Consider the following 17,101-nt stretch of genomic DNA (forward strand, 5'->3'; position numbering starts at 1 on the left):
TGTACGTCAGATTACAGCTGTGACCATGAAGACCCTCGTCCAGCCCCATTTGAACTTAAGAGTAGCTCTATGAGTTTGAGCTACACAAGAAGTCATAGGTTTACGTGCACTTTGGTTAAAACCTTTCCTGCTCAGTTCTCCTGCTCAGATTCCATTATGCAAGTTTAGTTCATTAAATGGGACTTCATTTATTTTTCTGTGGCTGTTAAAATAATGTGTTGATTTAGATGAATTAACTGCAGCCCCAATAATGTCTTAGTTTTTTTGAACTGTGGTTCATATTTGTTCTGTTTTTTTTTTTTTTTTTTTACGTAATTATTGTATGGCCTTGCCTTACAATATAAAGCGCCTTGGGGCAACTGTTTGTTGTGATTTGGCGCTATATAAATAAAATTGATTGATTTTTTTGTTTTGCTTTGACGTCGCTGACTTGGTCTGTAAATTGTTTTTTGAGAGCATTAACTGGGGTAGATGTCCTTGGCTTTAGAAACGTTGTGCACAGTTTAAACGGCACCAGACAAGAAGTTTTTTTGTTTGTTTGTTAACACCAACGCTCTGAGCACATTGTTCTCTGACGTGAGACATAAAAGAGCCTCGTTCATGTTTCCTGCTGTTCTGAGGCTCGTACAGTGCTCAGCATAAATGAAGACACCCCAACACATTTGTCAGAAAATCTTTACTTTCCTTTCAGAATCAAAATTTTCTATGGGACACTGTACTACAAAATACTCCCACAAATCATTTTTTTTAATTTGCACACACAAAAAGCATTTTTCCAAACAAATTCATTCAAGACCAGGTTACAAGAATTAATACACAACAATGAAAGTCTTAGGAGCAAAACAAAATTTTCGACTACAAAATCCTAATTAACAAGAATTCCAGTGGTGGGCACAGTTAACCAATAGTAAGTTTTGATAACAGCTAACCAGCTTACTGAAAAGTCATCTTTTATAAAGCAAAACCGATAAACCACCCAAAAATGTATCGGAAGCTACAACTGATAACTGATAACTTTCAGTACTGTCTCCGGTACACTCTCAGCTACTAACAAGCCGATTTTGAGTTTTAACACCGCGATCACAAACTCAAACAGCGAGTCACCACTTCTGTCTTTGTGCCCTCTGCCCCCTGCTGGAAGCTCCTGTTTGCTATGTATTTTGCAGCAGTGAAGCAGTTAAGAGGCGCTAAGCTCAACTCTACCCCAGCAAAAGGTGCCTAACTGCCAGGTTGCCACAAAAAAAAAAAAAAACCCAAAAGTCATTATTCCTTAACAGCATACAGCAGTCCCGTTGTGAAGCAGAGGTCTTGGAAAATAAAGCAATTTTGACTTATGGTTTTGATTTATAAATCAAATTAATCCAGATGAATAACTCCTGGGGGATCCCGAGGCGTTCCCGGGCAAGTGTGGAGATGTAATCTCTCCACTTGGTCCTGGGTCTGGGACATCCTAACCAGATGCCCAAACCACATCAGCTGGCTCCTTTCAACACGAAGGAGCAGAAACCCTACTCTGAGCTCCCCACAGATGACTGAACTTCTCACCCAATCTCTAAGAGAGACACCAGCCACCCTCCTGAGGAAGCCCATTTCATGACCCAACCCTCATGACCATAGGTGAGAGTAGGAACGAAGATTGAGCAGTAGATCGAGAGCTTCACCTTTTGGCTCACCCTTTTCGTCACAACAGTACGGTAGAGCGAATGCAATACCACCCCTGCTGCGCTGATTCTCCGGCCAATCTCACGCTCCATCATCCCCTCTCTTGTGAACAAGACCCCGAGGTACTTGAACTCCTTCACTTGGGGCAAGGCTGTATTCCCTACCCAGAGTAGGCAATCCATTGGTTTCCTTCTGAGAACCATGGCCGCAGATTTAGAGGTGCTGATCCTCATCCCAGCCGATTCACACTCGACTGAGAACCGATCCAGTGAGTGTTGGAGGTCACCGTCCGATGAGGCCAACAGGTCCTCATCATCTGCAAAAAGCAGTGATGAGACCCTGAGCCCACCAAACCGGAAACCCTCCTCCCCCCGACTACGCCTCAGTATCCTGTCCATGAATATCACAAACGGGATTGGTGACAAGACACAGCCCTGGTGGAGGCCAGCTCGCACCGTTAACGAGTCCAACTTACTGCCGAGCACAGCTCTTGCTTTGCAAGTACAGAGATTGGATGGCCCTGAGAAGGGACCCCCTCACTCCATACTCCCGCAGCACCTCCGACAGTATCTCCCGGGGTACCCGATCTTACGCCTTCTCCAAGTCCACAAAACACATGTAGACTGGGTGGGCATACTCCCAGGCACTCTCCAGGATCCTTGTAAGAGTAAAGAGCTGGTCGGTTCCACGACCAGGACAGAACCCGCATCGTTCAACTATCGGCCGAACACTCCTTTCCAGCACCCTGGAGTAGACTTTACCAGGGAGGCTGAGTAGTGTGATGCCCCTGTAGTTGGCACACACTCTCTGGTCCCCTTTTTTTAAATATGGAGACCACCACCCCAGTTTGCCACTCTTCAGGCACTGTCCCAGACCTCAATGCAATGCTGAAGACAAAACAAATATTAAAACACAAATATTCCAAATAAATAATCCATGTCTGCTACGTTTAATCTGTGTGGAATTTAATAAATGCAAACTGAATTTCAGACATCTTATATACGAGGGCTGTCAATAAAGTAACGGTCCTTTTTATTTTTTTCAAAAACTATATGGATTTCATTCATATGTTTTTACGTCAGACATGCTTGAACCCTCGTGCGCATGCGTGAGTTTTTCCACGCCTGTCGGTGACGTCATTCGCCTGTGAGCACTCCTTGTGGGAGGAGTCGTCCAGCCCCTCGTCGGAATTCCTTTGTCTGAGAAGTTGCTGAGAGACTGGCGCGTTGTTTGATCAAAATTTCTTTTAAACCTGTGAGACACATCGAAGTGGACACGGTTCGAAAAATTAAGCTGGTTTTCAGTGAAAATTTTAACGGCTGATGAGAGATTTTGAGGTGATTCTGTCGCTTTAAGGACTTCCCACGGTGTGAGACGTCGCTCAGCGCTCTCAGCCGCCGTCGTCAGCCTGTTCAAGCTAAAAACCTCCACATTTCAGGCTCTATTGATCCAGGACGTCGTGAGAGAACAGAGAAGTTTCAGAAGAAGTCGGTTTCAGCATTTTATCCGGATATTCCACTGTTAAAGGAGATTTTTTTAATGAAAGACGTGCGGACGGATCCGCGCGTCGGCGCGATGCTCCGCCACAGGAAAAACACCTCTGTTGAAAGCCTTAAGGACAAGTTGGAACATGTCCTGCTGTTAAACAATTTCTCATATACTCACTCCACTGAAAGCCATCAAAAGCCACCTGGATTTTACAAATGGTTATCAACACGGAGGTGTTTTCCTGTGCCGCCGCACCGCGTCGGCTGCGTCCCGACGCGCGGATCCGTCCGCACGTCTTTCATTAAAAAAGTCTCCTTTAACAGTGGAATATCCGGATAAAATGCTGAAACCGACTTCTTCTGAAACTTCTCTGTTCTCTCACGACGTCCTGGATCAATAGAGCCTGAAATGTGGAGGTTTTCAGCTTGAACAGGCTGACGACGGCGGCTGAGAGCGCTGAGCGACGTCTCGCACTGTGGGAAGTCCTTAAAGCGACAGAATCACCTCAAAATCTCTCATCAGCCGTTAAAATTTTCACTGAAAACCAGCTTAATTTTCGAACCGTGTCCACTTCGATGTGTCTCACAGGTTTAGAAAAAAGTTTGATCAAACAACGCGCCAGTCTCTCAGCAACTTCTCAGACAAAGGAATTCCGACGAGGGGCTGGACGACTCCTCCCACAAGGAGTGCTCACAGGCGAATGACGTCACCAACAGGCGTGGAAAAACTCACGCATGCGCACGAGGGTTCAAGCATGTCTGACGTAAAAACATATGAATGAAATCCATATAGTTTTTGAAAAAAATATAAAGGACCGTTGCTTTATTGACAGACCTCGTATATTACTCTGGAACAAAGAGGACAGACAGTGTTGTAAAGGACAATAAGTAGGATGTTTAAGAGCAAACAGGAAGCAGAGAAGCAACCTGAACTTCTTCTGGCATTTTTACATAAAACAAATAACACAATAACAATGTCTATAAACCCAAAGAACATATTCATGAGAGTTTAAGGCACAATATACAAAGGGTTTAATGCTGTTATCCGTGTGTAGCCTGATCAGAGCGTCTCAAATGCATTCCTCCTGTTGTGAACTTTTACCCATAATGCACTGCAGAGACAGCATGTCCACACTAAAACCTTCAAAATTAGTGCAATACTTTAAAACTAAAACATATAGCTGATATTTTCAATATATAAAACTTCAGATGTGATGTTAATTTAAATAACTTGTCCGAAATTAGTTTGATTAAAATTGTATCTATACGTTAAACTGGATGCCTCTGGATGACTTGGGCGATCTTGCCGGCAAGTTAGTATGGTGTCAACAGAAATTATCTGCCCCCCTCGCTTTCTTTTTCTTCTGTGACCACTTCTCCTCTGACTGCAGAGGATAGAACTGTACATCTGCTACAAAACATTTAACAGGTAAGAACTAAAGTCTTTGATATCAGACTTCACAAATGTTCTTAACAAAGCTTTATTCACTACTCAAAAATATGTTAGCGGTCTACAAATTATTGGACCAAAATTTATCGGAAGATAATTGGTCCACTGATGGTTTTCAGAGTTATCTGAAAAGCTAATCCGGTAATAAAATATTAGCTTCGATAACTAGCAGTTAGCGAATTAGTGGAACTGTACCCACCACTGAAGAATTCAACCACCGATGAGTCTAATTATTCATTAAACAGGTGTCCAGCAGACACTTGATTATAAAAGGGTGTTACTTAAAGAAAACCCCTTCCTGCAAAGGCACCACATGGAAGAGAAATGTCACAAGGTCTGAGAAAATCACCATGCAAGTTCACTGAAGTTAGCTAAAATAGAAGAAACCCAAACTGGGGTGACTGTTTCCTGTGACACTCCAGAGGAACGGCATGCACAAAAAACCTGCCTGGAATCTGCCATGGCCTATGCTGAAAAAAGACTCCTTGGACTCTATACTCTGGAGTGATAAGACCAAGCTCAATGTTTTTTTTGGAACTGATGGCTTCAAAACTGTATGGTGTCAAAAGGTGAGGAGTAAAAGAAAAATGTGTGGTTCCTCCAGTGAAACATAGTGTCAGCATCCTTATGTGGGGCTCCTGGAGTCGGGGAGCTGCATCTCATTGATGGTGTCATGGCTTCACAAATGTACCGCTCCAAAGAAGATGCTACCATCACTCCATGCCCTTGGTCATCATCCACTTTTCCAACATGAAAATTCAGTAAGGTATATCTTATATTCCAATTCTAAGGTGGAACTATGCTATTATACTAAGGTATATCTAAAAAGGAAGAGTAAAATAGAAGAGTAGGAAAGAGTAGAGTAAGCCACTTAGGTGCCTGGTCTTGAGAACCAGGGATGGTGCATGAAAATGATCCAAAACACATGTAAGTTCACTGCTGCATTTCTGAAGAAGAACATGGTGAAAGTCACCCAGCGGCCAAGTCCATCTCCTGATCCAAACACCTGTTGGGAATTCCGAACTCTCCACCGAGCATCCAGACTCTAAAAGAAGTTGTTGAAGAAAGATGTTGCAGTAGGCCACCAACATCTTCATTCCATGCCTAGAAGACTGAGTGCTGTCCTTAAAAATCATTGTCATACAAAATACTACATGTGGTATTTTTTTTGTTGTGGAATACTCGTATATTGATTTTTGCATCAACTAATTTGGGTAAAACTGAGGATTTTGTAATCTTAGTTATATTATTAACTTTTCATGTTTTGAGTTAAAATTCTATAAAACTCAGTTTTGTTCTAATTTTGGAAGTTGATCTTGCATTCTTTGAGTCTTGTGTGCTCATGTATGCTGAGCACTGCAGATAAAACTTCTGTTAAATTCTTTTCATACCAAAGTATCTCTAATTACCGTCACTGTTCAGTCTCAAATGTGGGAGTTTGTTTTTACTGACTTTCACACACAAAACGCTGGTCTGACATTAACCATCACTAATTAACAGCCACAATTATACTGAATTTTTTTTTGTTGTTTTTTGCTCCACAGTGTTTCTGTGGATCTGTTTTGTGATTTGAAGTCTTTTTTTTTATTTTTATTTTTTTACATGCGATTAAATGAGATTTAGAATAATTAATTACAAACCTTGTAATTAGAATCAATTTTTGAATCACCTGATGATGTTTTTATGTGATGGAGTTGTTTCATGTTCCCTTCACCACTTTACAAACATGAGGATGAATGACTTTTTAAAGGGCAGATATCGTTTGGTATAACTAAACCCGTGGTTGTATTTTAACTGTGGACCCAACACCTTCTTCATTTTAAGAGCAAGAGACAAAAACAAAAGAATTAACATCATTTGAATCTAAATTGGATCTCCAGAGGTCCAGGTCCTCTTTAGGAACCAAAACCAAAAAGATGCCTGGTCTGTTCCAGAACAATCTAAGCAGCGTGGGACCACACAGACACTGAGGCGTCTCCTCAGACTCACGGCTCAGAAGGAACTGAACTCAGTGGAGTCCAGAGATGGGACCCGACACCAGTGAGCCCCAAGCCCAGCATAGTCCATCAGTGTGACCCAAAGGCTGTTGACCACACGGGAAGAACTTTACATCCAAAAAAAAACAAACAAGCTGAACAAAATTGCAGGAGAAATGCATACGCTTATTTTTTAATATCGAAGTTGGATTCATAGTTTGGATTTTTTTTTTTTCTTAAATAATGTGGTTTAGATGGTGGATCATGTCACTGCATTTATCTGCACACAGCCAGTTGTGTGATGTTTGTGTTCTGTGGGCGGAGGAACCTCTGACTCTGTGTGTCCACTCAGGCCTGTTTGTGGGGAAGGAGGGTCCGATGATCCACAGCGGAGCGATTGTGGGAGCTGGTCTTCCTCAGGTACGCAGCCACTCACACTCACCATAGAATCACCCACATTTTGCTGAGGTTCAGCTGCTCTACAGGTCTGTGTGATGTGATTGGACGGCCCGCGTACAGCACCATTCATCTCTTGCTTCATCCGTCGCAGCTTCCTGTAAAGTGGAGCAGAGAAGACACTGGTTCTAGGCTTGAGCTTCCCTTGTGCCTTCTGGCAAACATGAGCCGACATACAGTTTTTCTTTGGCAGTGTGTGCACCAGACCCTGACCGACATGGATTTAGATTTAGGGCCAATACCAGCATTGTGAAGTATAAAATTTACAGGTGCATCTGAAAAAGTTCAATTTTTTTTTTGTCACATATTTCAGAGAACAAAAATGTTACATATTCTGGCTCAATACATGGAAACTAAAATGTTTCAGTCATTGTTTTATTTTAATTTTGATAATTATGGCCTACAGCTCCAAAAATTAGAAAAAGCCATATCTCAAAATGTTGGACTATTTTATTTCAGGTCACTGTTTATGCAGTTTAAATAGCATGAATCTCTCAAATCTGGTTCAGTACACAGAACCACAGTCATGCTGAAGGGACAGTTGCCCAGAAGACACTCACTGACACCAGCCTTGAGACGATTGTCACGCAAATCAATCAATCAATCAATTTTTTTTATATAGCGCCAAATCACAACAAACAGTTGCCCCAAGGCGCTTTATATTGTAAGGCAAGGCCATACAATAATTATGTAAAACCCCAACGGTCAAAACGACCCCCTGTGAGCAAGCACTTGGCTACAGTAGGAAGGAAAAACTCCCTTTTAACAGGAAGAAACCTCCAGCAGAACCAGGCTCAGGGAGGGGCAGTCTTCTGCTGGGACTGGTTGGGGCTGAGGGAGAGAACCAGGAAAAAGACATGCTGTGGAGGGGAGCAGAGATCGATCACTAATGATTAAATGCAGAGTGGTGCATACAGAGCAAAAAGAGAAAGAAACAGTGCATCATGGGAACCCCCCAGCAGTCTACGTCTATAGCAGCATAACTAAGGGATGGTTCAGGGTCACCTGATCCAGCCCTAACTATAAGCTTTAGCAAAAAGGAAAGTTTTAAGCCTAATCTTAAAAGTAGAGAGGGTGTCTGTCTCCCTGATCTGAATTGGGAGCTGGTTCCACAGGAGAGGAGCCTGAAAGCTGAAGGCTCTGCCTCCCATTCTACTCTTACAAACCCTAGAAACTACAAGTAAGCCTGCAGTCTGAGAGCGAAGCGCTCTATTGGGGTGATATGGTACTACGAGGTCCCTAAGATAAGATGGGACCTGATTATTCAAAACCTTATAAGTAAGAAGAAGAATTTTAAATTCTATTCTAGAATTAACAGGAAGCCAATGAAGAGAGGCCAATATGGGTGGCAAAGCAGATTAAAGAACTTAGGGGAGCTTCAGCAAGAGTGGACTGAGACTGGAGTCAGTGCATCCAGAGCCAGCATGCACAGATGTGTCCAGGAAATGGTCTACAACCCCTGGCAAAAATTATGGAATCACCGGCCTCGGAGGATGTTCGTTCAGTTGTTTAATTTTGTAGAAAAAAAGCAGATCACAGACATGACACAAAACTAAAGTCATTTCAAATGGCAACTTTCTGGCTTTAAGAAACACTATAAGAAATCAAGAAAAATAATTGTGTCAGTCAGTAACGGTTACTTTTTTAGACCAAGCAGAGGGAAAATAATATGGACTCACTCAGTTCTGAGGAATAAATTATGGAATCGCCCTGTAAATTTTCATCCCCAAAACTAACACCTGCATCAAATCAGATCTGCTCGTTAGTCTGCATCTAAAAAGGAGTGATCACACCTTGGAGAGCTGTCGCACCAAGTGGACTGACATGAATCATGGCTCCAACACGAGAGATGTCAGTTGAAACAAAGGAGAGGATTATCAAACTCTTAAAAGAGGGTAAATCATCACGCAATGATACAAAAGATGTTGGTTGTTCACAGTCAGCTGTGTCTAAACTCTGGACCAAATACATACAACATGGGAAGGTTGTTAAAGGCAAACATACTGGTAGACCAAGGAAGACATCAAAGAAAAAAAAAATGCACAACAAAACAAATGAGGAACGAATGGGAGGAAACTGGAGTCAACGTCTGTGACCGAACTGTAAGAAACCGCCTAAAGGAAATGGGATTTACATACAGAAAAGCTAAACAAAAGCCATCATTAACACCTAAACAGAAAAAAACAAGGTTACCTTGGGCTAAGGAAAAGCAATCGTGGACTGTGGATGACTGGATGAAAGTCATATTCAGTGATGAATCTCAAATCTGCATTGGGCAAGGTGATGATGCTGGAACTTTTGTTTGGTGCCGTTCCAGTGAGATTTATAAAGATGACTGCCTGAAGAGAACATGTAAATTTCCACAGTCATTGATGATATGGGGCTGCATGTCAGGTAAAGGCACTGGGGAGATGGCTGTCATTACATCATCAATAAATGCACAAGTTTACGTTGATATTTTGGACACTTTTCTTATCCCATCAGTTGAAAGGATGTTTGGGGATGATGAAATCATTTTTCAAGATGATAATGCATCCTGCCATAGAGCAAAAACTGTGAAAACATTCCTTGCAAAAAGACACATAGGGTCAATGTCATGGCTGGCAAATAGTCCGGATCTTAATCCAATTGAAAATCTTTGGTGGAAGTTGAAGAAAATGGTCCATAACAAGGCTCCAACCTGCAAAGCTGATCTGGCAACAGCAATCAGAGAAAGTTGGAGCCAGACTGATGAAGAATACTGTTTGTCACTCATTAAGTCCATGCCTCAGAGACTGCAAGCTGTTATAAAAGCCAGAGGTGGTGCAACAAAATACTAGTGATGTGTTGGAGCGTTCTTTTGTTTTTCATGATTCCATAATTTTTTCCTCAGAATTAAATGATTCCATATTTTTTTCCCTCTGCTTGGTCTAAAAAAGTAACCGTTACTGACCGCCACAATTTTTTTTTCCTGATTTCTTATAGTGTTTCTTAAAGCCAGAAAGTTGCCATTTGAAATGACTTTAGTTTTGTGTCATGTCTGTGATCTGCTTTTTTTTCTACAAAATTAAACAACTGAATGAACATCCTCCGAGGCCGGTGATTCCATAATTTTTACCAGGGGTTGTACATGTGTTGTATTCCTGATACCAAGCTGCTCCTGAAGCAGAGACAATGTCAGACATGTCTTACCTGGGCTGAGGAGACAAACTACTACACTGTCAAAAGTACTCTTTTCAGATGAAAGTACATTTAGCATTTCATTTGGAAATCAAGTTCCCAGAGTTTGGAGAAAGTGGAGAGACAGAATCCAAGCTCCTTGAAGTTCAGTGTGAAGTTTCCACAGTCAGTGATGATTTGGCACCATGTCATCTGCTGGTGTTGGTCCACTGTTTTTTGTCACGTCCAGCGTCAACGCAGCTGTCTACCAGGAGGTTTTAGAGCTCTTCATGCTTCCGTCAACTGACAAGCCTTATGGAGATGCTGATTTCCTTTTCCCGCAGGACTTGGCACCTGCCTGATTGTCCTCATAGACAATCCCTTATAGATTCTCTCTGGAGTATTGTCAAGAGGAAGCTCAGAGACGCCAGATCCAACATTCCAGATGACCAGAAGGTTGCCATCAAAACCACCTGGATTCCAGAACACTTGAGCAGGTCCACAGACTGATCGCCTCCACGACGCACTGATTCATTCAAAAGGAGCTGCAACCAAATACTGAGTGCACAAATGGCCATATTTTTTAGACGTTAGACATTTCTATGTTATAAATCCTTTTTTAAAAACTGATCTGCTGAAATATTCTGATATGTTGAGATATGTATTTTCCATGTTTTGGAGCAGCTTGCCATAATTATCAAAATTAAAACTAAAAAAATGGTTGAAACATTTTTGTTTCTATGTATTGAAACTAGTATATGTAAAACATTTGTTCTCTGAAATACCTGATAAATATTGAATTTTTTCACAGTATTCTAATTTTTTGAGAAGCATCTGTGTCTGGCGATACATACGTTTAAAAAAAAAGGGGGCCATGATTCATATTTCATTATCAAATCCTTATGACGTTTTAACAATTTAAAGCTGTATTCGGTATTTTAACGTTTCCCATAATCCCCCCCGCGCTTCCCAGAATGTACCACGGCGCCAGCAGACTTCCAGAATTTTGAAGCCATTTAAACGATGGCTAATGAGAATGTGGATGGCATCGATCCAGCGAGTTCACGGGCGATTATGATGACACGTTCTCCCAAGTTGAGTTGAGAGGAGGTATAGCACCTGTGATGGACTTCTGCCGTGCCCCGATGTTGTCTTGTTGTCCGTACTTCACGAAGTGTGTTTACATTGTGCTCTGAACCTGAACTCTGCTGAAACTAACCTCTCACGTGAGTCACTACCCGCAAGACGGCATGAGATTCACAACTTTGAAACAGCCAATGCCCTTTGGGTTTTTAAAAAGATTTAAATCATGAAAAGAATTTTCTTTGGCACCATTCTAATTTTATTCATTAGCCTTTAAATAAGAGATTCGTGATATGACTTTAACAATTTGTTAAAAATTTGTGTTATCTGGCAAAAAATTAATAATTAATTCCTCTGAAGTATAAAATTTGAAACGGACGACCTTGAACTACCTTCCATAGTGATGTCATAGATCATGTGGGGGCTCCCCTGGGTGTGCATGACGGATGCTGGGAAGCATACGGACACAGCCAGTCAGAGTAGAGAGACATGATAACGTCAGCTGGATATTTGTCCGAAAAAAAAAAAGCCAGGATGGCAGAAAATGCTCCAGAACGGCTTGTTTTTGTATAAATCTTGCGAAAACTAAACAGTTCTAAATCTGAGAATGCTGTTTTTGAAACCAAATAACGCCTCAGAAGTGATTTGCAAGACATCTTATGGATGTTAGCGTGCATGCCCGGTGTAGACACATCACGGGAGGTCAAAGGTAAGTTCGGATAATTTCAAAGCCTCATGCATGCACACATGCGTTTCATCCAGCAGATGAAAGGAAAGGAAAAAAAAGCATTATGGAAATCTCCCCATATAAATATACTTTCTTCATTAAAATGAGCTGTAATTTTGAAACATAAACCAACATTATAATGCTTGGATTTCGGTAAAAAATAAATTTTGTCATTTATTTTTTTATTTTTTTATTTAAAAGGCCGTACAGATTAAACATTAACTTCATTGTAACTGTAAACAAAACCAGAACTGGTTCCTTTGCCACCACCGTGACCCAGACCCAGATAAGCTGCTGAAAATTAATGAATGGATGAATAAATAAAACCAACCAACATGTGTCACGCTGCTGTCACTTGGGTTGACAGTTGCCATGTCACATCTTTCAGTACTTGCACAAAATGGACTTCTTGTCTATCTGGCCCTGCCTCGCTGGGTTTATAGTGACCACATGTCTCTTTGTGCTGTAAAACACCCACTCTGACCGAAAATGAATGGCAGCTGGTTGCTTTGCCTCTGTCTCTTGTAGCTAATGTGACCAAGGGGTGATGGGGGTTCCAGCACATACTTGGCAGCATTGTAAACGATGCCCTCTAGTGGCCAAACTATGATGATAATGAGCCAATGTGTTTCTCTGCATTGTTTATTTTCTGTGTTGTTCTGGAGCTTGTTCTTCTTCAGGAATGAAACCACAAGTTTAATTTTCACTGTAGTCTGAGCCGCACACATGATGACATAATGTTCAACCCATTTTTTTCATTAGTTAGTTGATATTTAGAAATTATTTTGTAGTGTTTGCTAATGATGTTTTTAATTGAAGAGCTTGGAGAGGTGAATTATGTGTGCACGACAGTTTCATTAATTGTCCTTATCTTGTTTCTTTCTTTCTGTTTATCAGTTTCAGAGCATCACCTTCAAGAAGATCCGCTTTGATTTCCCATACTTCCGCAGTGACAGGTATGGATGAATGTGGCACAGTTGATCTAAAAACAAACAGCAGTGCTGTTTGGCGTCATTAATGCTGGAATTATTGATTCATTGAATTATACTGATCAGTTCACATTTTGAGAAGGGTACAGTTGACTTAGATGCTGAAAAATTCATTCATTCATTTTCTGATGCTTATCTGGATTTGGGTCCCAGTGGCAATAGACATGCAGCTCACCCCTTGCTTTACTAGTCCTCTAACTCTTCCTGGGAGATCCTGCCTTGGGATCCCAAGACAGCTGGGAAACGTGATCCCTCCAGCATGGCCTTGGTTTTCCCCGGGCCTCCTGCCAGTTGGACATGACTTGAAGACCTTAATTCAGTTTATTTACAAAGCGACAAATCACATCAAAGTCACCCCAGAGCTCTTTTGCAAGGGTAAAGTCTCACCTTACCAACCCCCCTGAGCAAGCATAGAGACAACAGTGGTCAGGAAAATCTCCCTCAAGAGTTTTGACGAAGAAATGGCAAGCAGACCAGACTCAAAGGAGCCATCCTCTGCTTTGACCAAACTGACAATGAAAAAGTTCAAATAAACATAATTGAAGTACAACAAAGAATTGTCAAACATGCAAACAAAAATAAATGTGCACATGTGGCCCTTTTCCGTTATACAGTTTTAGCACTGCTCGTCTCAGCTCAGCTCGACTCTACTCAGTTTTTGTTTTTCCGTTAGGGATAGTACCTGGTACCTGGTGCTTTTTTTTGGTATCTCCTCAGGCGAGGTTCCAAGCAAGCTGAGTCTTTACTAAAATGTGACGTCAACGGGCTGCAGGCCACTGATTGGTCAGAGACTGTCATCACTGGAGTAGTCATGAGCGACGTCCGACCGTGTCTGGCGTTCCGTCGAGATGAGCTCTACTGCGCAACTGTGCATGCACTTAAACACCTCACCTGTCGAGGTGAGCTACAAAATCTATTAATTGTTTTAACAAAATGCACCTTTGAAAGCAGTACACTATACTTTACCAATCTGTAGACTAGGCATGGGATGATATTGATGTTTTTCTGTCATGATTATCTTGGCCATAGTAATTGCGATTAATGATATTGTCACAATAATTAAGTTTAAAACAGACTTAAAGTGCTGGAATCACCAGTACTTTTTATTGTAGACTAAAACTAATATTTTTATTGTATATTTTTTTTCTATGGGCCAATATCAACTTATACTAAATATAATAAATTATATGTGGTCACTTTATGAAAAGAGATCACCATTACACAAGCAACATTATTGGTCAGTAAAAACAGAACAGCCCTGTGTGCTGGGAAAAAATATAAAATGGTTGTCTCGATATATATTGATTAAATAACTGTGATAACATAGAGGACATAATTATCTTGGAATTTTTCTTTTTTGAGTTTTTGTCTGAAAACGGGACACCAAACCCCACCAAATTTGTGACACACAGCACCTAAGTATTATTTTGGTAAAAAATAAACACAAGTCACTTCAACTAATTTATCTGAATTTACTTCTGATTTGATGGGCACACTGTAAAATGAATTTCCCTGCATTCTGCAGAGAGCATACCTAAAAATGTTGACTGTAACCTATAGTTTATTTGTTTGTAATTCTTTATTCGCAACAAAATGCTGTACACTAAAAATAAAACATATTTAATATAAAAATCTTAAAACAGCACCAGGCTGTCACCCTGTACATAAACAAGTAATAATCAACATTCATGTTCATTCAAAAAGCCAACTTCGCAGCTGTCTCTCATTTTACAGAGCTCCTTAATTTGCAGTCTTAATAAGTGACTATCAAAATTAAGCTGCCAAAAGACACACACATTATTAATATCACAATTAAATTTATACATGAGATATCTCTTATTAGCACCTATCATAGAATGGGTACCTAACAGTCCCATATTGGTAATGGTACTGACAACATTGTTGTCACTATTACACAATTTATCAATAAATTTAATGCATCGCTTTGCAAGCAAGAGATCAGTGCTCATAGTATTTGTAAGATAAGGTAAAATATTACTATGAGTGGTATATGGCACATGCCAGACCTTCTGAATAGCTTTCCTCCATGCACAATAAATGATTTCTAATTCATTTGAGTACAAAGGAAGAATTTGGCTGCCATAAAATGAAGTACAATACTTGTAAAATAATTCATTTCTAATGAAAGCATTAGCATTTTTTAAATTGGCAAAAATCATGTTACACTGACGGTTGAAATCTGTAACACATTGCTCAGTAGATAATTTAAAAATATCCTCATACAAATCATGGCCCAGATAAGTGACTTTATCTTTTCTAGGTACTCTGACATTATTCACAAAAATAACAGGATCTGAAGGTCTAGCCTTTGTACATTTGTAAATAATGAGCTCACACTTTTTTTTCCATTGAACATGATGTCAAATTCTCTGGCATAGTTTTCACATGCAGCAATCATGTCCTGCAAGGCACTTACACTTGGTGCCAATAATTTTACATCATCTACATAGCTAAAAGCACCAGCATTAACACTTCCCATATGACAACCAACTCCTAAATTTTTCAATTTGCTCAACAAACCATCAACATAAATACAAAATAATACTAGGGACATAATCCCACCTTGCTTGACACCATTTGAGATGGAAAAATAGGGAGAACGTATATTCTCCCATCTTCCTCTCAATTTTTGATTAAGGTACATATTTAACAGAAATCTGAAATATATTGGACACAATCCTTTATCAATTAACTTCCTAAAAAGATGACAGTAGTTGATTCGATCAAACGCCTTGCTCCGTAAACATGTGAACCACCATTGACATAATATGACACTGTTTCTACAACCATTGCTGCACACATGCTAGTTGACAGACCTTCTTTATACCCAAATTGTAAGTTACTGTTACATAGCTTACAACTCTCTTTGACTAAGATGATAACATCAAATAATTTGCAAACAACACTACCTAAGGTAATGGCACGAAAATCTGACACAGTTAAGTTAGACCACTTACCCTTAGGGATAGGAACCATAGTGCCATCTGACATATCATCAGGTGTGAGACCATGCTTAATCATAGCAGTATACAAGATAGACAAAACAACAAATAATTTGTGACTACCATGGATAATATGGTCAGTAACAAGCTTAGAAGTACCATCCTTCTTATTACACTTAAGCTTGTTGATGCCATCAACAATATCTGACACTACTATTGAATGAAAACCATGAACACAAGCACCATCTGTACTACTCTCAACTCTTATCAACTCATCAATCTCAAACTTAAGATTTACATCTCATCTTCATCATAAGGAACACTGTTATAAAGTGTATTAAATTTGCTGGCAAAAAGATCTGCAATATTCTCCCCACCAACTGCATCATCAACCTTGCTAGGATATGTACACTTTCTTTTCCTGAAAGACCTTGCATGTTGATACAGATTTGACAGACTTGTTGGCTACTGCATCAGCCATCTTATCACACCTGATCTCAGCCTCCTTCTTGACAACCATCTTATGAGCCCTGTGATATTGTGCTCTGGTTTTTCTCCTGAGATCAGCAATAACACCTTGTCTAGGATGACCATTATCAACCCACATGTTATGCCAAAACAGTGAGGCACCAAAAGATTTTCTAACATACTCACTCCAGCCTGGTACTACTTTGGCAAACTTTTTACTTTGACGTGCTGGTACGTATACACTTATCACTTGCAAGTAACAATATATCAACAATATTGTGATACAGAGTACTAAGCTCATCACATTGCAAATCACAGAACTTGTTATCACACATAACAGGATCAGTAGGCAGCTGTAAATTAGCCAACAAAACATCTAACTCATCATGGTAATCTAGTATGTGCTTATCAGTGGCACAATCCCAGATTACGACTTTACTGCTACAATAATAATTTGCATCAACAACAGAAAAGCAATAATTGACATCAAACTGCAATGTGCACATAAGTGCAAAGTGATCAGAGAAGTTTTGAGGACTGTCAATAACATCATATTTTGACAGCTGTGAACTCAAGTTTCCACTAACAATGAAATGATCTATGAAAGAGCAGTAACCAAAACCTTTACTCTGATAGGTACGTATACTCAACACAAGTAGTTGTATTCTTAGAGAAACAGTACAAATTTTCATCAATAATATA

At 40.2% G+C, this 17,101-nt stretch overlaps 1 protein-coding gene across 1 annotated transcript in view; it reads left to right on the forward strand.

Moving 5' to 3' along the window:
- clcn6 (chloride channel 6) overlaps positions 1–17,101 on the forward strand; it is a 192,142-nt gene that overhangs the window by 69,152 nt on the left and 105,889 nt on the right. Inside the window, exons 8-9 of the mRNA XM_034173132.1 lie at positions 6,928–6,995; positions 12,877–12,935. Coding sequence (XP_034029023.1) covers positions 6,928–6,995; positions 12,877–12,935 — 127 coding nt within the window. The remainder of the gene's footprint in view (positions 1–6,927; positions 6,996–12,876; positions 12,936–17,101) is intronic.

The sequence above is a fragment of the Thalassophryne amazonica genome, chromosome 6 (assembly GCF_902500255.1).
Source record: "Thalassophryne amazonica chromosome 6, fThaAma1.1, whole genome shotgun sequence".
NCBI classification, from domain to species: domain Eukaryota; kingdom Metazoa; phylum Chordata; class Actinopteri; order Batrachoidiformes; family Batrachoididae; genus Thalassophryne; species Thalassophryne amazonica.